A 22,633-nucleotide genomic window follows, 5' to 3' on the forward strand; every position below is an offset into this window, starting at 1 on the left:
CAAGACAAATATAAACTCGTCGCAACTTCCCAAAGGTGTCATTTCGGATCATAGAAATCCACATCTCAAACACAAAGTTTAATGGGGAATGACTCAAAAAAGTAAAACTGTGACAGGCTGTACCTCCTTTTGCATGAAACCGCTTCAAAAAAGATATCAGGTGACTTCAAATACAAATCTGCAGCAGTTGATCCAAGTGGCTGCTAAAGTGTATACTATTGCAAGTCTGAATGCAAATGATCATGAGAATGTCTAGGTAGTAAGTAAGGCTGGAGACAACAGCAAGAAATGGAGTGAAAGCAGAATATGAAGGCAAATCCTGGCAAGAGTCATGTTCTGAAGAATACTCGGACACTCACTGTAATCATGCGCTTCAAGGCCTGGTTCTGCTGTGCCTGTTGCTGGTGCTCCAGTTTGTCGTCATGTAGCTTGCGGAGCTGGTTGCGCTGGGCCTGCTGCTGACTGATCCTGCTGGACTGCTGCTGGGCCGCCGTCAGCCTTGCCTGCTGCTGCTGCTGCTGCTCCCTCTGCTGCTGTTGCTGCTGCTGCTCGCGGAGGGCATTGGCCTTGGCCTTGGCCTGGTTCATGATCATCTGGGCGTAGATTTGGTCCTGGGTGGGATTGAGTGATGCAGTTGAAGCAGGGGCAGCGACCTGCGTCACTCCCTGGGCTTGGGGCCGACTAGGCACAATGGCAGAGAAGGGGGCAGTCTGGGGTACTGAGTTGACGTTTTGTGCCCGGATCAATTGGAGTTGTATCTGAGCAGGGGTCAGCATGGCGGGCTGCTGAACTTGACCAGTTTGGGCCCGTGGTGCCTGGAAATTTCAAAGACACAAAATAAGAAAAGTAAACAGATGAACTCTCATGGATGTTAGATCAATGTCTTCATCAGTTCTTGACTTCAAACAACATTTGGGTGTCATGTTGTATCACAGACTGAATAGCTCTTCAAAGTTTTGCAGAAATAAATAATAGGTAACCATTATCCAAGAGTTCCGAAACCTGAAAGAATATACCTACAAAATAAAAAGAATGAAGGTTATCCTCTCACCTGTTGGGCTACACCACCCGGCCTCACAGAGTTGATTTGCTGCAGCCACGCTGACTGGGGCTGTCTTGTGGCAAGTGCCGCAGCCGAAGAGGCCGCCCCAGGTAGCTGGTGCATTCCCATCGTCTGCCTTTGCTGCTGCAGCATCTGAAGTGAAATCTGCTGCTGTTGCAGTTGCTGTGGTGATGTCATCCGCTGCTGCTGCTGTTGCTGCTGCATCTTGGCCTGTGCTTGAAGAAGAGCGGCCGGTGGCTGGGAGGAGGGTGCAGACACGAAGGTGGCTGCTGTTGTCAGGCCTGCTGGTGAGATGGTGTGGACGCCCGGCTGAATCTGGATGGGCGCAGCGATCTGCATGGGTGTCACCTGTGAAGGGACTAACTTCTGTCCCTGGCCATGCTGGAGACTGACCACTGGCGAACGGACGATTGGTGCCAGGGACTGGGCACTTGCAAGAGATGGAGGGTTGACGTTCCTGAGCTGTTTGCCAATCAATACAAGAAAACATGTTTTGGACCAGGATTTGTGGTAGTAATACAGCAATTTTTAATCTTTTAATTTTTGTGAATTCAAATACTTGTTCCAATTCGTGCATTGCTAAAACAAACAACAGGACATCTGCCTTGGATGTATGACAATGCTACTAAGTGAGTTTGAATATTTATTGTAAGACAAAGAGAACAGCAATGTAAGAACTAATGGGCTGCTGTATGTAGTTTGTTGATGCAGTTTCAGAATTCTAAAAAGCATACTGTAAGATGCATTCTTCAGCTTTAGTCATTTCAACAGGGCTTACCTGAGAAGTGGCAGGAAAGGGATTTGCAGTACTGTGGACAGTTCTATTGGGTGGCTTTTGTACAACAGCAGGTGCTGATACCCGTGTTCCCTGAGTGAGCACAACAGACTTAAGAGTGGTCACAGAGCTTCCTGAAGTGGACAACGACGCTGACCCTGATGTCCCAGACACTCCTGGCCGCACTGCAGACTGGCTTACAGCTCCTACAGTGCCGCCGATGGTCATAGTAGAGCCAGGCAATGGGCTAGCACTGGCTGATGTAAGTGTTCTCTGACCTGCGACTGAGCTTGCTGGAGTCGCTTTCGCTGATGCAACAGGTGGAGCACTAACCAGAGCATGGGGAGATCTTGTGGTGAGTGTTGCATGCCTCATGGTAGATGGTGTTGCAGATTTACCAGTTACCGAAGTGCCATTTCCAGGCTTCTCTGAAGGTGCAGGAATTGGCTCTGAATCATCAGTGAGGTCTATGACCTCAGTCTCAATGGGCCTTGACGATTGATCTGCGTTGGCGCCGTCACTAGGGGATTTCCGGGCTGGTGAGCCCTTGGGTGATCCAGCAGCAGAATCAGGCCCTGCCTTTGTCGGTGCAGCATTTGATGGAGATTGCGGTGGTGGTGGTGGTGTAGATTTTGGATGAGGACTAGGTGACGGTATGGAAGCACTTGGTGTGGACTGTTGTTGAGCAGCAGAAGTGGTTTTGACTGAGGCAGTGACTGCAGCATTTGGTCCACATGTTGCCTGTAAATTCAAACCATGTGGATAGACTGATCAGACTATGACTGGTCCAAAAAAGAGATACCATTCTGAGCAAATGGCAAGAGGAACTAGTCACTACTGGGCTTAAGAAGTTTCACTGATGCAAGATTTACAAGTTGATTCCTGACAGTTGAATAAGGTGGCATATCGACCGAGAGTGAAAGAGAGTGAGTTTGGTTTATATGCATATCCAAATCATTGTGTTTCCAATCCAAGGTAAAAAGAGTTCACAGTAATGGTTACAGGACAAAAATGAATGGTGACTGGCACAACTTTTCAGGAAGAAGCCCTTACACAACAGTTAAAAGAGAGTTTGAAATCTGATTACTCCTTTAGATGCAAATTTCATGACCCACTTACCCACTCCACCAGGACCTAACTTTGTTAAATCTTATAGTTCCTGCAACTGCTCACAATCAGAAATAAAGAAAGACCATTGAAGCTTTGCATTTAGTATTCACTGAAAGAATAAAGACATTCTCTATGTTACTCTTCTCTTGCAACCATCTATTCTATGCAATGCAAATATGGAAATTTTGAAAAGTTTGATAAACTGTGAAACAAAAGCATCTGTGCTTGGCAAATAGATATTGATCCTACAGAAGTTAAGCAATCTATAAAAAGGTCGCACACGCTTACACACACACACACACACACACACACACACACAAACACAAATAAATACAACACATACCATCTCATCTGGTTTGGCTGGTGATTCCTGACTTGTGGAGATGGCCTTGGAGTCTGAGAGTGTGCTGACTTTTTCCGACTGTTGTATCTCCTTCTCCTGGTCCTGCAGGCCCGCCCCTGCAGTAGGGGTAATCTTTTCCTGCTCAGTAGCCCCTGTGTCACTGCCAGGGGTCTGCTGAGGGGAAAGGTGGCTGGACGGGGATGACTGCTGGTCAGACGAGTCTGGATATATCGAGTTTATTACGCCTAGGGATGACTTCTGGGCTGACAGAGATGGCGATCCGTCACCGGATGTGGCATAGTTCTGGTGGTAAGAATGAAATGTTTTCAAATCAGGTTTTTCCATGCAGGCAGCGTAATCTGTAAGCCCAAATAGACTTGGGGGCCCTCCCCCCCCCCCCCCACATAAAATGTGATTATTTTGTTACCCTTAACAATTCCATGCTGTTGTTTCATGATTTTTTTCCCTTAGTTGTGTGAAACTTTTGATACCAAATTTGCATGCCCTGCATATACGATTACAGAGTTATTTCACATAGCATGTCAAGAAAATGTGATATTTTGGATTTGTTTGTGTCAGTGGGAACTAGAATATATTACACATACTGTTTCCAAACTATATTTTTATTGGATTTTTTTAGTTAATGTCACTTGTGAATACAAATAACTTTTCTAGATGATAAAACAATGAAATACATTAGATTAACTAGAAATGTCGCTATAGCGCCTCAATGGTGCCTCAATGCATGGTTTTCATAATTATTCCAAGTCTATACTACAATGTCTTGACAATGAGTTTCACAGAATTGGCAAAATATTTAAATGACAGGTTTGTCACAAATGTGTTGAATGTTCACTTTCCTTGATCTAGGTTTAATTGGATGTATGGCTATACTGCCAAAGAAGAGCCCAGGCATTTGGGGATTTGAGGGTTTCTACTTAACTTCTGACTCTTTTTTTTTTTTTAATAAGTCTATGCATTTATCAACTTTCAAGGTATGGAGAAAAAGTGTAATTTTACTCTCAAATGGTAACATTTTTGCATTCTAACTTGGCCTTTGACCCTGGACCTTTGACCCTATGACCGTAAAATTCCCAACAGAATCACTGTGAGGTAGAACATGCATCTGTATAGATATGCACTAAGTTTCATAAATGATACCTTGCATAACTTTCGAGATATGGACAAAGAAATGAAATTTAGCACTTTCACTTGACCTTTGACCTTTGGGAAAAAACTTCCTAGAGAATCTCTATTGGGTTATACAGGTATATATCAAGTTTCAAGAAAAATCCGGCAAGTATTGCATTTAAATATGAGGGAAAAAGTGAAATTACGAGGAGTTGACCCACGACCTTTGACCCATGACCCGCACATTCCCTAGATAATCACTGCTAGTCAGCAAATGCACGGACTACGTTCCATGAAGATAGCTTGAACCATTTCCAAGATATGGAGAAAAAAGAGAAATTCTAACATTTTCACTTGACCTCTGACCTTTGACCTCATTACTCGAAACTATCTCAGGAGAATCTTTATTTGGTATTTCATGTATACACCAAGTTTCAAGAAAAAAACTCCATGCATTGCATAGATATGGGGGAAATAGTGAAATTTTGAGCATTTGACCTCGACCTTTTGACCTTTAACCTTGAGCATGTGACCTCGACCTTTTGACCTTTAACCTTGAGCATGTGCGCCCATAAGTTGATAGGCACAACTTCGCCCACTCATGCACGTACATACCAAGTCCTCATTAGGATACCTTAAACGTTTCTTTAGTTACGCTGTCCACAAAATTCATTACGGACGGACGGAAGGACGGACAACCCGAAAACATAATGCCTCCGGCACCACTCCATGACGGAGGCATGAAAAAAGAAATGAACAAGATATGAAAAACATTGTACATGTATCTTTTTATGTAATCGGACCAACCCCTTTATTTGCATGAGTTAAAATGTGATCACTTGGAAAGTAATTTGAACGCTGCCGGTGAATTAGATAAGTCAGTTACCTTCACACTCTGTATGGCCTTGCTGAGGGTAGCACTGAAGGAGCTGCGCTTTGCCTGCAAAAGTGAGCCAGGCTTGGAGACAGTGAGGGTGGTTTGTTGGTTGCCCTGAGGGGCCGAGGACACTCCAAGTTTGTCCTGGTCGGCAGAGGTTGACAAAGCAGCACCCTGTGCAGGTGGGCACTCTGACGTAGCACCCGAGGTAGTTGAGTTGTTCCCTGCAGCAGAAGGGGATTGCATATTCTGGGCTGTCCCTGATACAGGTTCCTGTAAGGAAAAGGCAGAGGTGCCAAACATGAAAACGAGAACACCGCAGCAACCAGTACTAATGTGCCTTTCATAAGGCCTCTTTTGTATTACCACTGCACTCGTTTTAATACTAAAATGACACTGTGAAAAGTTACAGAACTGCCCTATACAAGCAGTAATAAAAGTTTTCTTTATTTATTTGAAGGCATGGAACGCAATCAATAGCATATTTCACCATCATATAGTGAGACAGAAATTCCATTCTGAGTCTTACAATTGAGTTTAAACTAGCAATTCCTTAGTACTGAGTAAATAATCATATTGAAATTGGAACTCATCTAAGATTGTTGCCACCTGAAATTTACAAACCTTAACCCTAAAAAGACTGGGGGGGGGGCCTAAAAGGCCCCCCCCCCTCGACATTTCGTGCGATTACTCAGCAACACGCAATGCTCTCGCCGCGATGCTCTATGACTTTTTTCTTTTGAGTTTCCCGCACATTTTGACACCAAATTTGTGACGCCCAGGGGTACGGTTCTGAAGTTACATAACTTTTTGTACATGCACGTGAGACCGAAAATGGCTCAAAAATGTGATTTTGTGTACAAAGTCAATGCAAACTGAGTTTTATCACATGGTTCATATAAATATGCTTATTTTTACTCTCAATGGCTAAAATCAATTTGTTTTAGTGGTATTATGCTTCAAAAAGGGTCTGCCACAAATTTTGCTGAAAAAAACAACAAAAACAAAAGGTCGAAAAAACAAAGAAATACATAAGAAATTCATAAAACAATAAAATAAATAAGAAATTAATTTTGATACCAAATTTTTTTTCCAGTACATATGCTAAGAATGCTACAAAGAATATCTAGACCAAAAATGAGCACTTTTGGAGCTTTATTTACTGATTTAGATAAAAAAGTCTGATTTCTTGCATAAATTAGCATAATTAATCAAAATAAAGTAAAAGAAGACTATTTTGGAAAATTTAGATATACGATCTTGTAGATTACATCGCACACTACCATTGTGCAAATTTCCGCAGCGATCGCGCAATCCACGGCCGAGATCTTGAGGGGGGGCCCTTTAGGCCCTCCCCAGTCTTTCGAGCTACCAAAATAGCCCAGTCTTTTTAGGGTTAATACCCATGATACCATTAGTGGTGGGTTACAGGAGATATTCTGGCACATTTAACTCTAATGCCACACCTTCAGGGCTGCCAACAATCAAACATCAAAATCAAGGCGGTTTCCAAAGAGAAATTAAGAAAACACTTGTGCTTTACATGAATTTCAATACCCAAAGCCAGTCCCAAATCAAGAAGGCTGTGATTATCTCCTTTAAAGAGATTTTTAAGTTTTCAGGGGAGCCCCATACAGAATAAGGGACACGTGGTCGCTCTGCAACTTTTCTGCATTCACGACCACTGGTGTGAATGCACTCTTACCATTTGGTTTGCTGGAACATCAGTTCCCTGAGAAGTGTGTTTTAGTGGCTCTTTCTTTCTCCTGGAGAGTCTTGTCTTCCTGTAAGTGACAGTTTGTACATCAACACTTCTGCTGCTCACAGACCGTTCCTAAAGACAAGAGGAGAAAGAGTCACACATGAGTGCTGTACTTCTTGAATCAATTCGATAAAAAAAAAACCCCAAGAAAACAAAAATGACTGCAACCTGTAGCATTGTTGCAAGGCTCACACAGAAGGGAGAAGCACATAACTGAACTGCAGGCAAAACAGTGTTTACAGACAAATATCATGGTCCATGTCCTGTGCTACCCATGTGCTATCTCTTCACCATGTTTTACAAGATATATTGTTTACACTGCTTCTCCTTGAACAACCAGATGACAATTGACAAACTGCCTCCAGCACCAACAGTGTAGAAGTCCAAACGGTTACAGCTAGTTATTCTGAAGGTTCGTTATTCCAAAGGTTCTTTCGTCCAAAGGTTCGTTATTCCGAAGGTTCGTTATTCCAAAATTTATTCTGAAGGTTCGTTAATCCGAAAGTGTGATAAGGTTCGTTAATCCGCAAGTGTGATAAGGTTCGTTAATCCGAAAGTGTGATAAGGTTCGTTAATCCGAAAGTGTGATAAGGTTCGTTATTCCGAAGGTTCATTAATCCGAAAATGAAATAAGGTTCGTTATTCCGAAAGGTTCATTAATCCGAAAATGAAATAAGGTCCGTTATTCCGAAGGTTCATTAATCCGAAAATGAAATAAGGTTCGTTATTCCGAAGGTTCATTAATCCGAAAATGAAACAAGCTCATTATTCCAAAGGTTCATTACGGACCCTATTTCATTTCGGATCAACAAACCTTCGGAATAACGAACCCTATTTCATTTTTTGGATTAATGAAACTTCGGAATAATGAACCCTATTTCATTTTCAGATAAACGAGCCTTCGGAATAGCAAACCTCATTTCATTTTTTAATTAACGAACCTTCGGAATAATGCCACAAATGTTCGGATTAACGAACCTTTTTTTTTATTTTCGGATTAACAAACCTCTTGGTATAGGGAATTTGTGTGTTTTGGATTAACGAACCTCGGAATAACGGACCTTCAGAATAACGAACCTTTGGAATAACGAACAGCACCCGTCCAAACACCAAACTTGGTTCCCCCATCTGCCATGCCACCCCGAAGAGCAATCACGCACTGAGTCACCTTACCTCAACTCACATTCACCGAGACTAAATTGACAAAGTTTTGTGCAGATTCAAAGACATGTGAAAACTCTTTGAAGGGCACTCATAATTTATTTCAGAAGATAACCTTTCTTACCCTACTGAGGATGAGCTGATTTTGCTATATCACGCTCCAACAGGCACCTGCCCAATTATACTCGTGACTAGTCTTCAACAGATTAAGTTTGGCTAGCTATTCTAATGTGATGCATCTGCACCTTGGAAGCTGTAAGAGATTGGCAGAGGGAAACACAAATCTGCAAGGGAAATCTACCTGTTTGAGCTTGGAATGTAGCTGTGAATATTTAGCTGTCATCTCGGCCAACTCCTTCTTGAGACGCAGCGTCTCCTGCTGCCAGCGAAAGTTGGCCTCATTGACAGCACTGGTCTTCTGGTTGAAGGTCTGCACCAGTTTCTCGTACTTATCCCTGATGGACTGAGAGAATTCTTTCCACTCCTGTAGAGGAAAAGGGTCATATGTCACATAAATAGGAGACAAAGTGGGCAACATTGCATTCAACAGATGGCAGAAAGGTATTACTCTCCAGCTTTCTGCAGATGACAGAAAATTTAAGCTAGGGCAATGAGCTTGTGATATTACATTTCAAGTGAGAGCTGCTAAAATGTCTGTTATAATTCTGATTTGAACAGTTAACACCACAAAAGGATATGGAATGGCCAACACAAACACCACAGAGAATTGTAATACACTTGCCCAGAACATCAGCATGTTTAGTAATGGACTTTTATGCCAATGTCTATCTGCCACTCATAAGACCATTAGCTGGGTGTGTAAGACCATTAGCTGGGTGTGTAAGACCTTTCCCACTGCGATGACCTTGACACCCAAGTTTACACTGTAAAGGCATATCCCTCAAGAAGGATTTCCTTTTTTTCTAGTCTTCTCTTTTTGTAGGAAAAGCTTTTCCTCTTCTCACTTGAATGACCTTCCAATCAATTCACACAATGCAAAAACCACACTCTTTTCAAAAACTAATCTCTAATATTCATGAAATTCTTCTGTCAAGATGTAATTATTGCAACTGACTTATAAACTGCCCTACATTGACATGAATATGCACTGAATTGATCAGTGTTTTGCTATGTTTTTTTTTTCTTTTAATGAACTCATTTCTCCATTGTATATTTCCACTATACATAACATCCTGAACGGTGAGATGCTTTATTTCATTGTTGCCAGGGAGATAACGTCAAAGCCATTCTCTTTGCCAAGCCTTCCGTTTCCCCTCCAGAAATAGCCACATTGCATTATCTCTACAATTTCCAGGCAGTTTCAGCATTCTATAACATCCACCTGTGTAGTGTTGGACAAATGTAACAAACCACAATACCTGTGCAGTGAAGACTACAGGAGCGTCACTTGTCTGACTCTTCCCCTTGGCACTGCCGGCAGAGCTACTATTGGAACCTGAAGTGCAAGAATGGTGAGCAGGAGATTTGGTGAAAGAGTTGGTCAAGGCACATACTTAACATATCTTACACTATATTTGTATTAAATACATGTGGAAAATGCTCAACAACAAAGTAGACTTTGTACCAACACACAAAATGTCTCATGTATCAGCCAAATTTGAATATAAATGATAGATACCACATATGCTAGAGACTCTGCAAAGCTGAAGTTCTACAAGAATATTGAAATTTAAATTTTATCTTGTTTGCTCTGCTTCCTTTAAACACAGATGTATTTACTGTTCAAAAATGGCTCTTCTCTATCAAGTGCTCTATGAAAAGATTCTTTTATCCCAAATTTGGAGAATACTTAAGCAAATCCCTCTTACAGGCTACTTCGAACATATTAATAGCCATTACTTACCTTGAATATTTCCATCATCATCAGTTTTGGTCCGTTTGGTTGCTGGTTCGGCATCCTCTAATTTCTGAGCTGCATCTCTCATCCTCTTAAAAGAGCTATTGGGTTGCTCTGTGTCATTCTGTTCATGACTCTGAGCAACAGATGGGAAGTCTTCCACTGGATCTGTCATCCTCTTTGATGAGTTATTGGGTTGTTCTGTGTCATTGTCCTCTCGACTCTGAGCAACAGATGGGAAGTTTTCCTCTGAATCTTGTGGCTCTCCTGCAGATGGGCATGGCTTTTCTTCAAACATCACATGAGGAGCTGAGGGATCTTCCACACATTCAGGCTGCTTATTAGCAGTCTCTGAGATATCCTGAAAAGAAGGCTGTGCGGGTGCTACTGATGACTCCTCCAAACTATCTTGTTCTGTAGAGGATCCTGAAGGCATTTTCAGACCTTCAGGCTCTTCTTCAGCAGAAGAGGATGCTGGTGGCACCTTTGGTCCTTCTGTCTCTTCTGTGGCAGCAGCCTTGGATGATTCCTGAGCACAAGGTACTTCTGTAGATACCTCATCTTCTGAACTGAGAGATTGTTTAACAAGAGTCTCTGGTGTATTCTCTAAACTAGTTGGCTCTTCTGCAGGAACCTCTGACAATTCTTCTGCACTTTGTTTAGCTTCTACATCTACTGAATCTGTGACACACTTATCCTGTTCAGTCACCATACAGACATCTTTCAAACCCTGAGGTGACTCAGCAGGAGCAGTTTGCATATCTATGTCTTCAGCTTCAGAGATCTCAGACAGCTTGTTCTCCTCTGAGCAGCCCTTCTCAGCCAGACAGCTGTCACTCTTCTCTTGTTCAGCCTCTGTGGTTGTAATATGAGGAACTTCACAGGATTTTCCATCGGACAGTCCTGTTTCTGGAGTGCGGTCCTCTACAACTTCTCCTTCATCTTCCAGTAAAATGTCATCATCTGCTGATTCAACATCCATATCATTTGGGTCATCAACACCTAAGTCCATACTGATGTCACTAAGCTCCCCAGAATCTATAGGTTCTTCAGCACTGATGTCAATGACCTCCTCTCTCTTCAAAGGCTCAGGACCCAAGCCCACACTGATGTTATCAAGATCCCCAGAATCTGTTGGTTCCTCAGGACTCGTGTCAACAACCTTTTCTTTCTTTAAAGGCTCATGCACAAGAGAATTACTGCTACTGCATACTGAAGCACTGGGAGACAGAGGTTGCTCTTGTCTACATGCTATCTCTTCAGTTTTGCTTGATTCAATGACTGCAGAGTTTTCTAATGGTGTTTCCTCACCAACATTTGCTAAACAATCATCTTTAATGTCTGCTAAACAATCCTCTTCAGCACAGTCTGTGGTATTACTACTGGTCACTGCAGAAGTCAACTCCTTTTCAACAGGTTCTGCAGAAAGAGTTCTAGAATCAGAGATGCCTGTTCCTTTTGAAGATGCACTCATGCTGACCTTATCATCATTGGTTTCTACAAGACCAGAAAGACTGTCTTCTGCTGTGACATTTGCTTTTGGTGATTTTGGAATGTGCTTGGTATTCAAAGACTTTGGAGTTTCCTTGATATCATCGCCACTGGCTGAAACACTGTGTTCGCTGGACTCGGCAACTTTGGCAGCAACCTCTTGAGTAGAGACTCCTTCCACTTCCTCAGGCGTTTCTGGACGACTAACAGCTGGCAATCCTGGGGATGAGGTTCTAATTTTGCGGAGGTTCTTAAGACTTTCCTTGATCTTCATAATGGCTCTCTCCTTGCCCTTCATGCTGTCATCTTTGGCAAGCTTCTTGGCTGGTTCTAGATATGAGACAAGGATATCTCATTAGTTTACTTAATTTTGAAAGAATTCTTATTTGTTTAAGTGGGTCTCCCTAAACTGTCTGTGCTTCATTTTCATTATAACTTGAATGATCCATGGTCCTACCATTCAAGGATATTTTGAGGGTTACAGCATTACATGAAATGGTGCTTCCATTGTTACGCAGTAAACAACAACAACAAATCAAGTGAACTATACGCAACTATACAAAACTGGAAATGTCGCTATGGGGACAGGTTTACCTCCGTCATATTCCATGGCTCTCCCAGTGGGTCTACAGCATTTCTTGACAATGTGCGGTGACAGTTTCACAAATTTAGCAACACACACACACACACACAATGAAATGACTTGTTTGTTACAAATGTTTTATGTACCTACTTTCCTTCAACTATGTTTCATTAAATGAACGGCTAAATTGTTTATGAGGGCAAGTATTCAGGAATTTGTGCATTTCTACTTGACCTCTGTCCCCATGGCCCACAATTCTTCAAATAATCACTTACTGGTAACTTCTATTTGCAGTGTAATTCAGCACTAAGTAGAATTTTCATGTTTCAATCTGGCCTTTGACCCTTAACCTTTAACACCATGACCCTAAAATTTCCAAAACAATCTTGTCAGGCAGTATACGCATATGTACTAAGATTCATGAAGACACCTTGAGTCATTTCCAATATGAAGACAAAATAGTGAAATGTTTCACTTGACCTTTGATCCCCGGGCCCAAAACTTTCCTGAGAGAATCATATCTAGAAATACAATATACTATGTTTCAATTAAATACCTTTTGGCATTGTATGAGGAAAATAATGAAATTTGAAGAATTTGACATTGACCTTTGACCTGGGGTGCATTCGGGTGCTCCCCTAAAGCAAACTGTACTGTGCCACACCCGTGCGATAGGAGCACTTGAATGCTCCTAACGTGTACAGTACCAAACTGAACCGAGCCAAAAGTAGACTTCCTGATATGCTCCAAAAGGGTACCAAAAGTTTGCATGTGACAATGCATGTATCATGCACACAATGTATATCATAATGAAAAGACTTCATTCTCTTTGTTCAGGACAACTGTAAATAGTTTATTCATGCCAGGTGAATGACCCTCTTGCTTCAAAATGCCCGAGTGACCTCCTCTAAAAATAACTCATGAGGTACACTTTCTCAACCGCTCAAACGCTCCATATCTGGCACAGTTCAGTATGGTATGCTTTAGTTCAGTTCGCTCTGGTTCGCTTTAGAGCGCTTGAATGTATCCCTTGAGCATGTATACCCAAAAGTTGACAGGCACAACTCCATGTACTCATACATATATGTGTCCATGTATCACACTGCTGGCGGGACAGGTTTACAACTCACTCAAAATATTTGTTTGCTCAGCTGTGATCCAGCTAGCACCACATTTCAGTACAATACGTATTGCCCTACCTTGTACCTTACATGGTAGGGCAATACAAGGTATTGTATAAGGTTCCTTGGACTAGGTTTAATTGGATGAATGGCTATAATGTCTAAGAGAGCAGGTATTTGGGGATTTGAGGATTTTTACTCGACTTCTGCCCCTTTCATAACTTTATGCATTGAGTAATTTCCAAGGTATGGAGAAAAGGTGTAATTTCAGCACTAATTTATGGCCTTTGACCCTCGACCTTTTGACAAAAAAAAAAAAAACCAACTTTCCCAGCGAATCTCTATACAAGTTACGAGAAAAATCCTGCTGGCAATGCATGAATATGAGGGGAAAAAGTGACATTTTAAAGGAGCTGACCTTGACTTTGACCCCTGACCTCTAACCCCATGACCACAAAAATCCCCACATAATCACTGCCAGTCAGTAGATGCATATGCACTAAGTTCCATGAAGATAACTTGAACCATTTCCAAGATATGGAGAAAAAAAGTGAAGTTCTAAAATTTCATTTGACCTTTGACTTTATGGCCTGAAACTCTGCCTAGAGAATCTTTATTGGGTAGTACACACTAAGTTTCAAGAAATACCTTAAAGCATTGCATAGATATAGGGGAAACAATAAAACTTGGAGCATTTGACCTTGACCTTTGACCTTGAGCATGTGCACCCAAAAGTTGAGGCACAACTTTGCCCACTCATACTATACATGCAAAGTTCAAAGTTTCATTAAGATATCTGTAACAGGTTTTTTTTTTTTTTTTTTTTTTTTTATATTTGTGCTGATTACGTATGAAAGGAAGGACAGACAACCCGAAAACATAATGCCTTCGGCGACACTTCGTGGTGGAGGCATAAAAAGAATTCTCATATTTGGGCAAGGACATCACAGAATTAAGAAAAAAAGGTGTAAAACTGTTTAAACTTGCTGTTTATGTTGGTTGTTGATAGTGCTCTCCACTTGCGAAAGCCTTGGTACACATCACAATGCATTGAGGCTCATCTCGAGCTGGAACAGCTCATTCACTAACCAGGCTGTATCAATTAATATCAACTACTACTGCATAAAGTGCATCCTGAAGAAGTTTTAAGTCTCACCTTGACTTGCTGCTCCTGCTCCTTGTGGACTTCCACTTTTTGTGGATGGTGGACTTTTCCTTTCGTCTTCCGTGTCAGACAGGACAATGAGATCTTCATATCTGGGAGGAGTAAATGCACAGTCCTTATTTATGTCTGAGACAGTGTCTTCCTCTACAACAGGAGCACTGACTGGCTTGTTGTCAGCAGTACTGACAGTTGTGGGTTCTCTGTCATCCGATGGCGCTGGCGGAGAACCAATTCTTGCATTCTTGGTGGACTCTGGCAAATTTTGGCAATTGCTTTCTGCTTCTTGCTGAGCTTTCAGCACTGCTTGCTTTTGCAGCATCTCCTTCCGTTGCATACTGCTTACGGCAGACGATGGAGCAGTCTTCCTGGCGCTGTACACCCTTTTCCCATCTCTCATTGGACTCCCAGCCATCTTCTGCTGCTTGTCAACCTTGGGGCTGCCTTTTGCGGCACTGCTTTTTGATTTCTCAGATGAATCTGATGGAACAGCCATTGAGCATTCACCAGAGGTGGTATGTCCTTGACAGTCGGAATCCTTGTGTTTGCTTGTGCTCTCAGACACCGATTTTGTAGTGGCATTAACCTTTTCTTCAGTCTCTGAGCCTCCTGATGGCTGATTTTTTGGCTCATGAGGATCAAGTTTATCATTTTCATTTGAGGGTAATGATGATGAAAGTTTTGTCTGGTTATTTACAGGCAGTGACGATACAGATGTTGATTTCTTTTCTTTTTTGAACATCTCTATTTGTTGGGACATGGTCAGGACGCCTTGTGCCTTCTTTTTCTTCTTATTAAGTGATGCATTTTCACTGGTACAAGCAGAATCTTCAGGTGGGATACTTCCTTCCTTGGAACTGTCCAAGTTGGTTGGAAGTGCATTCTTTACACATTTCACAGAATCCGCTACCTTCACCTTTGATTCTGTTATATTCCTACAACTTCCATTTGGCAGTGTGTCTCCTGAACTGTCCTTCTTCGTGTTGTCATTATCCCTGACTGACTGAACTGAAAGAGGTGGTTCATGGCTAGATTGTAATTTGGTTGGATTCTGGTCACTTTTGTGGCTTACTGTCTTAGACTGGCGACCTACATTCCCTCTTCCAGTAAGGGCTGCAGAAGTTTCAGCCTCTGCTTCCTGAGTGCCAGATTTGTGCTTTTGTGTATTCTTGTTCAAATCCTTTGAAGACTGTTCTGTTGAGTTTATAGAGTCTGAGCTGTCCTGAGCTAAGGACCGCTCAGCCGACCTGGAACTATTCTGCCTGTAAGTGGTTGCCAATGACTGTTTCTCCTGCTGATGGCTTTGCTCACTCAAGTGTCTCTTCCGTTCAAGTTTGTGCTCATGCTCAACATCAAAGGATCTGTTTGATCCACCATGTGAGAGAGAATTGTCCATTCTGTGACTGCTGTCAAAATGCTTGTCCATGGATGATCCAAAAGCTCTACCCTTGTGGAACTCTCCAGAAGCCATTCGAGCTCTATGTCCACGATAACCAGGTCTATACCTGTCATAGTGTCCCCTTGTTTCTCTTTGTCTATTATACTGGCCCCGTCCTTGCCATGAATTCCTGGAAGTACTGTATTCATGTTCCCCCCTAACATCTCTAGATTGTCCAGAAAAGCTTCTATCAAAACCTTCATAGCGGTGCTGCTTTGGGTATTCTTGTTGAGAGGAGACGAATGGTCGCTTGTTGGCTCTGCCATGTTGAAAGGGCACATATCTGCCACCTTTTCGTGGATCTGGATGATTCATTCTCGATAATTTCTTCAGGGCAGAGGCTGACATGGATCGGTCTGAACAGGGAAAGTAAGAAGTACAGTTTCAATGAGTGCGTGCTTCAAATCAACTACCATCTTGCTATTTCATAAACACTTTTTGGGAAGAGAGAATGTACTTTAACAACAAATGCAAAAGAAAAATGGACCTCCAGTTAATGAACCCCCACAGTTAGCCCTAACTTCGAACATGCATGGTGTCAAATCTAACTTTTTGACAGCCTTCGCCCTCAGTTATGGTGCAAGAAGCATGCCAATATTTGTGGAAGACATTCCACAGCACTGAGGGCTAATATTTCATCTAAAAAAATCAAGTCACCTGTTAATTAAGCCTGCGGCAAAGTGGATATCTTACAATTTGATTTACATAATTTTGAGTCATGTTGTTTGAAATCACCAGAGTAGCTTACATGAACTCAACAACAGCACATACATGCATATCACTTCTGTGAGGTAAAAACCTGTTTCATACTTTAGTTGCAGTAATCTCACCGAGAATCCGTAATGACAGCATACCAACCCAACACAAGAAACAAATTTCGTACAACAGGAATAAAGAGAAGGACTCACTTCTGGTTCTCAGGAGTCTGCTTTCTTCAATCTTGTAGAACTGCTTATCTTTCACCAAAGTGTAATAACTGTAAGGATACAAAACACACATAAGTTGTCACTTTGATCACGATACAGCTTGTTCATTGAATATCATTGAGTTTGATACTATTCATTGAGTGTAATGACATGTAAGTTATACTAACCATACCATGCTGGTAAATTACTCTTTTTATGCAAACACTCCCCCTTTCCAAAGGAAGAAAAACCTCTCCTGTAATCATGATTATAATCTATATCACAAGAGTTGTGATCATAATGAACATATTTCTTGCATCTTAAAGCAGCTTATTTTATAATCATCTTCTAGAATCTGGACAAGCAAATCAAACTTTAGAGACCTGTGTTTTCAAATCTTGATCTGCTGATTCATGGTGTGCGCTTCTCACCTGAAAGGCTTGACGTCCAAAATATCAAGGAGGTGGAGCTTAACTTGACCCTACATTTACATAATATACACTTTGTACTTCAATCCACAGACCATGTGAAATGTACAGCAATCTACACGTCTGCACTACACTGGTTAGCATGTGGTTTGTGAGTTTGATTGACAGGTCGGGAGGCTTGTACCTCCAAACCTTGAATTAGGATTATAAATGAGATTCATAAACATTATGACAAGAGAGATTTTTCTATCATCTGAAACTTTCTCTTTCTTTCTTTCTTTTTTTACATTCAAGTGCCTGAAAGGTCCGTAACTCAAAACACAACTAAAATCATGATTCATAAAGCTGATTACAAGAGAGCTATCATGTGATGCTTATACACAGTATTCTGAAGGCTTGTTATTCTGAATGCACAAATTTCCAATACCTAATGGTTCTTGACAATCCTAACATAAAATACAGCTCATTTATCTGACACTAGTCGCATTCATCTTGCCTCAAATCTGAGCAAATGATGATGCACAATTAATCACATTCACTAACATGAGTTTCAGTCATTTTGAGTCACTACATGCTAGTGTTGTAACTACAACTCATGAGGGAAAAGACAAAAAGAAAATTGTTTTCAAAGCAATGCCTCTGTCACCATTGAGGTGCTTCTAGAACAGTTAAAGTACAAGTGTACAGATCTCTCAATACAGCATGAGATGGAGAAGAATTTTGTGAGCAAAATCTGATCGTGAAGATTTCCTTTGACTTGCATTTCAATAAAGAGAATCCATGTCTTCACGTCAAGTAAATGACATGACATTTGTTCCCACCATGCAAATCTACACCTAATCATATACGACATGTTTGTGCATTTTCCCTTTTTGCATGGGGTGCCATTACATACCAACATTTCCTCAAATACAGCCTCAAACACATTATCCTTTCAAGCACTGGTGTATACAGTGTAACTAGATGCAGTTATCAGTAAATATATTCCAGTCATAGTGCTCTGCACAGCACTACACGATGCATGAAAACAGAAACATTTGAAAGTGTGCCGTTGGGGAAGAGTATGGTTAGTTTCATAGGCCAGTTAGACTTGGAATTCAGTATTTGCCTTTGAAATTCTGTATGTGCTTGTAGATCTCTCACACACATGACCAAAATGAACAATAATCTTACATAGTCTTTTGGCCGGTTATTCTCCAGGTCACAAATTGTCACAAGTATAGGTAGCCTAGCCTCACACTCTGTGCTACTTAAATGTACAAAGTGATAACTGGCAGGTACATGATTCAGTTCAGTCCACTTCAACTGGTGCTAACATGCCCTGCTGTGACACAAATGAGCTTGCAGAAACCTCCCAATTCAGCTGCCTGATGGTAAAGAGCTGAGCAATTCAATTGTGTGTGTTTCTTTTTGTCTCGGAACAATCCTCTCTCTCACTCTCTCTTCCTGTCTACTTTTTCCTGGATCAATGAATTCAAGTCCTTTATAACTCATCTCTTCTCAGGGGAAATTTGAAGTGTCACAACTTCTGTGTTGCCATGCTCAGATTGCAAAGCACTGGCCGTCAGCAAATTTTGTTTAGAGCCCACAGACTACACCTGGACAATGCTTGCTGCAGGGACTCACCCATTTCTGCACCTCACTCGGATCTTCTTAGTAGATGGGGACAATCTGTCCAGCTTCACCAGGCATGGGACAGTGACTTGTTTATTGTGAACTATGCCTTGGTTGAGGGTCGCAAGAGAGCGAGTCACAACACCTATGTTGTTGGCACTGTCTAATTGGCCTGAAAAACAAAATGTGACAACATAATCAATTCAAATTGAACCTAAAAAATGACAATTTTCATAAGCTGCAGCACTACACTTCGACTCCCAGCCTCCATTCTATATGTGAGAAGGGAAAGGAGAAGGCATGAAATAGTCCACACACTCACCATTATTCAAATTTTATGCAAAGAGACATTAACAACAAAAGAATCAAAACCATAAGAAAATCACAATTGGAAAGCAAATTGCCAAGTGATCTGAAAGAAAACAAGGAAAAGTAGAAATTACGCGTTGTGTAATATATGTCCCCGCCGGAAGTAGCATTTTGTAGCAAAATGTGCAATATAAGTCAACAATCAAGGTCAAAGGTCAAAGAAGTCAAAGGTCAAAATTATGTGTAGAAGTTTTGAAGCCCTCACCTAGTGCCATCACATAAAGCAAACGGAATCAAAATCGGGATAGAAATGGCGAAGGAGTAGCATTTTGTAGCAAAATGTACAAGCTAGGTCAAAAATCAAGGTCAAAGGTCAAAGGTCAACATTCTGTGTAGAAGTTTTGAAGCCCTCACCTAGTGCCATCACATAAAGCAAACGGAATTGAAATCGGGTTAGAAATGGCGAAGGAGTAGCATTTTGTAGCGAAATGTACAATATAGGTCAAAAATCAAGGTCAAAGGTCAAAGAAGTCAAAAGTCAAAATTCTGTGTAGAAGTTTTGAAGCCCTCACCTAGTGCCATCACATAAAGCAAACGGAATTGAAATCGGGTTAGAAATGGCGAAGGAGTAGCATTTTGTAGCAAAATGTACAATATAGGTCAAAGGTCAAGGTCAAGGTAAAAAAAATGCATAATAAGATCCTCTGTGCTCTTTGAACTACCCAAATAGCTCTTTGGGTCATGAGACTGAAACTTCATTCCAAAATACTTCTGGGGGGCATTTCATGAAGCGTTTTGTTCGGATATTTTTCTGACAAACTGTTACAAGCTGCTGAAATCCTTGCATCTGATGGGCTGAGAGCAAATTTGTCAGACAACTTTGTCGGACCAAGTGCTTCTTGAAATGCCCCCCTGACTGCACCAAAAACAAAGAGTGACAAAGTTTACATATCATTGATATGCATTCAGTTTATTCAGCCATTACCGTATCAGTAAACCACAATTTGTGGTGGTAACAACCGTGCAGACATTAACAAAATGAATGCAAGGATGGTCAGTACAAAGAGACTGCAAAATGGTGGTTAAAGCACAGAATGGAAAGGAAGAAGAAAAAAAAAAAAAAAAACTGCTCATATTTTGGGCACAATTTCATCAGAACTTGTGATCATGTGGTACATACACCAGAACTGAAATTATGCTTTGGTCCAATAACATATAGTGCTTAATTGCTAATTTGCATCTAAAAAAAAAAAAAAATGTTTTCACATGGTGACTGGTATGCCTCCGCTACAGCGTATATCACATTATCCTTCCATTAGGGCTGCGTTCATGTGAAACTAGAATTGCGTTTCTAAACACGTTTAGTCGCTAAACGTGTTCAGTTGTGTTGCGTTCATGTGATTTTCCATTTAAATGCATTTCAAAACGCCGATCTGAAACACGGAAAAAAGGGCGTTTTGAATCATGATTCTGCCAGAATCACGATCGCAGAAACCGCATGAACGCAACCGTGATTTCAATCATGATTCTATGACGTCATTGTGCGCTGTGCGCATGCGTGTCCCACGGGGTATCCCACAGCTTCTAGTTCTGTTCGTGCGCTTGTGTACGTCTTATGAATCGTGTGTTTTGGTACCACACTTGCACTTGTTTGTTTACATCAATGCCATACACCGATTCTATGCTCGTATCTAATGTTACTGTTTAATATAATAATACATGTAATTACTCTCCGATTGAGTTGATAAAAGTAATGGTTGCAGCGCTGTGTCTACCAAGGGAAACAATTGGAGAGACGAAGAATTAGGATTATTCCTCGATCTGTTCCTCGATCTGTGGGCAGAGCCTGAATGCCACAGCTTATCGGAAAGTATTCACCAAAATAAAAACGAAACGGCCTGTACAGTTGGAATAAGGAGGTCTGGCTCGAGTTGCAGAGACAAGGTCAAACTGTGCAGTGTGCTGCACAATGGCAAAGGATGAGCTGAGCCAGAATCAGCGTTGCGAAAGCCCGCATGAACGCTCTTCCGCTGAGACCGTGATTTGAAATGATTGAAAATGATTCATGTTTGTGATTCTGGCTACGAAATTCGCATGAACGCAGCCTTGGTCTACATTACATTTTGACAATGTGAGAGAACAGTTTTACATGACTGGACAGAATTTTGACCCTTGACCTTTGACCCCATGGCCAACAACTTTCTCCATAAAGTTACTATCTGGCATACATGTACAACAATTTTCATGTCAATACATTTTCAACATATAAATGGGAAAAAGTAGTGAAATTATGGTATTTTGACTTGACCTTTGATACCATTGACCAGATCATTCAATACAGAATTGTTGTGCAATGATGCATATATCAAATGTACAAAGAAAAGTGTAACTTCAGTGGAAATAAGTGAACTCTTACCATTCTAACCTCACATTTGACCACATGACACAAAACTTCCCATATGATAAGAATCACTGTCAGGCAATACACGCATTAATGTATCGAGTTTCAGGAAGATATGTTGACCTATTTCCGAGATATGGAGAAACAAGGGAAATTAAGCATTTTCAGTTGACTTTAACCTTTGACCTTATAGCCCCAAAATTTTCCAGAGAGAGTCTATACTGGGTAAAATACACTCAAGTTTCATGAATTCACATACAGTTGACCTCTCTTATCCGGACAAGTCGGGACCAGGGCTCATCCGGATAAGGGATTTGGCCGGATACGGGAGACTCAATGCTTTATACATGTACATACACATGTACTGATGTAGCCCATTGTAGTACATGTAGTAATGTGTATACTGCAACCTTTTCATTGTTACACTCAGTAACAGACCCCAAAATAGAGGTTCGTGTTTGCAAGAATGAAATCATTTTCTTTTATAAATTCTTCGGATGATTTCCCTAAATAATTATTAAGAAATGTATCAAGTATATGTAATTCATGTGTGTTTTTTTGAAGGAGTTCTCCAGGAGATGGGAATCCCCCTTTCCTCCCGTAATCATTAAAAAAACAAAAAAAAATCACGGCGAAATTGCGTCCGTATAATAGAGAGATCCGGATAAAGGGAGGCCGGATAAGAGAGGTTCAACTGTACCTTCAAGCATCGCAGAAACATGGGAAGAATAGTAAAATTTTAGAATTTGTCCTTGAAGTATGACTATTAACCTTGAGAGTGTGCATCCACAAGTTTAAATGTTTTCAAAACTAGAAACATTTGTAGCGTGAATCTTTTCAGATTTAGAGCCAAAGGCCTTAGTCGCGGCACGAAACTGTCATGAATCGCCACTGACGTTCAGTGGATATTGTGCTTTCAAAACAAACACTTTGGCATGCATTTTACTTAAATTGTGAATCTTGGCTCCCTACAAAATTTGCAAAAGTTTCATGCACTTGAAAATTTCTGATTTTATAGCAAGCAATGATGTTTCATTTGGGTATCTCAAACTGTTCAATCCACAAAATCAAATAAAGATGGGTGGGGGGGGGGGGGGGGTG

At 41.2% G+C, this 22,633-nt stretch overlaps 1 protein-coding gene across 1 annotated transcript in view; it reads right to left on the minus strand.

Moving 5' to 3' along the window:
• LOC140231834 (uncharacterized) overlaps positions 1–22,633 on the minus strand; it is a 55,652-nt gene that overhangs the window by 2,151 nt on the left and 30,868 nt on the right. Inside the window, exons 5-16 of the mRNA XM_072311985.1 lie at positions 18,835–18,994; positions 16,784–16,851; positions 14,432–16,231; positions 10,087–11,901; positions 9,602–9,678; positions 8,524–8,706; positions 7,005–7,133; positions 5,309–5,572; positions 3,292–3,594; positions 1,842–2,579; positions 1,052–1,525; positions 360–815 (exon numbers count right to left, since the gene is read on the minus strand). Of these exons, the coding sequence (XP_072168086.1) occupies positions 360–815; positions 1,052–1,525; positions 1,842–2,579; positions 3,292–3,594; positions 5,309–5,572; positions 7,005–7,133; positions 8,524–8,706; positions 9,602–9,678; positions 10,087–11,901; positions 14,432–16,231; positions 16,784–16,851; positions 18,835–18,994 (6,467 nt within the window). The remainder of the gene's footprint in view (positions 1–359; positions 816–1,051; positions 1,526–1,841; positions 2,580–3,291; positions 3,595–5,308; positions 5,573–7,004; positions 7,134–8,523; positions 8,707–9,601; positions 9,679–10,086; positions 11,902–14,431; positions 16,232–16,783; positions 16,852–18,834; positions 18,995–22,633) is intronic.

The sequence above is a fragment of the Diadema setosum genome, chromosome 8 (assembly GCF_964275005.1).
Source record: "Diadema setosum chromosome 8, eeDiaSeto1, whole genome shotgun sequence".
NCBI classification, from domain to species: domain Eukaryota; kingdom Metazoa; phylum Echinodermata; class Echinoidea; order Diadematoida; family Diadematidae; genus Diadema; species Diadema setosum.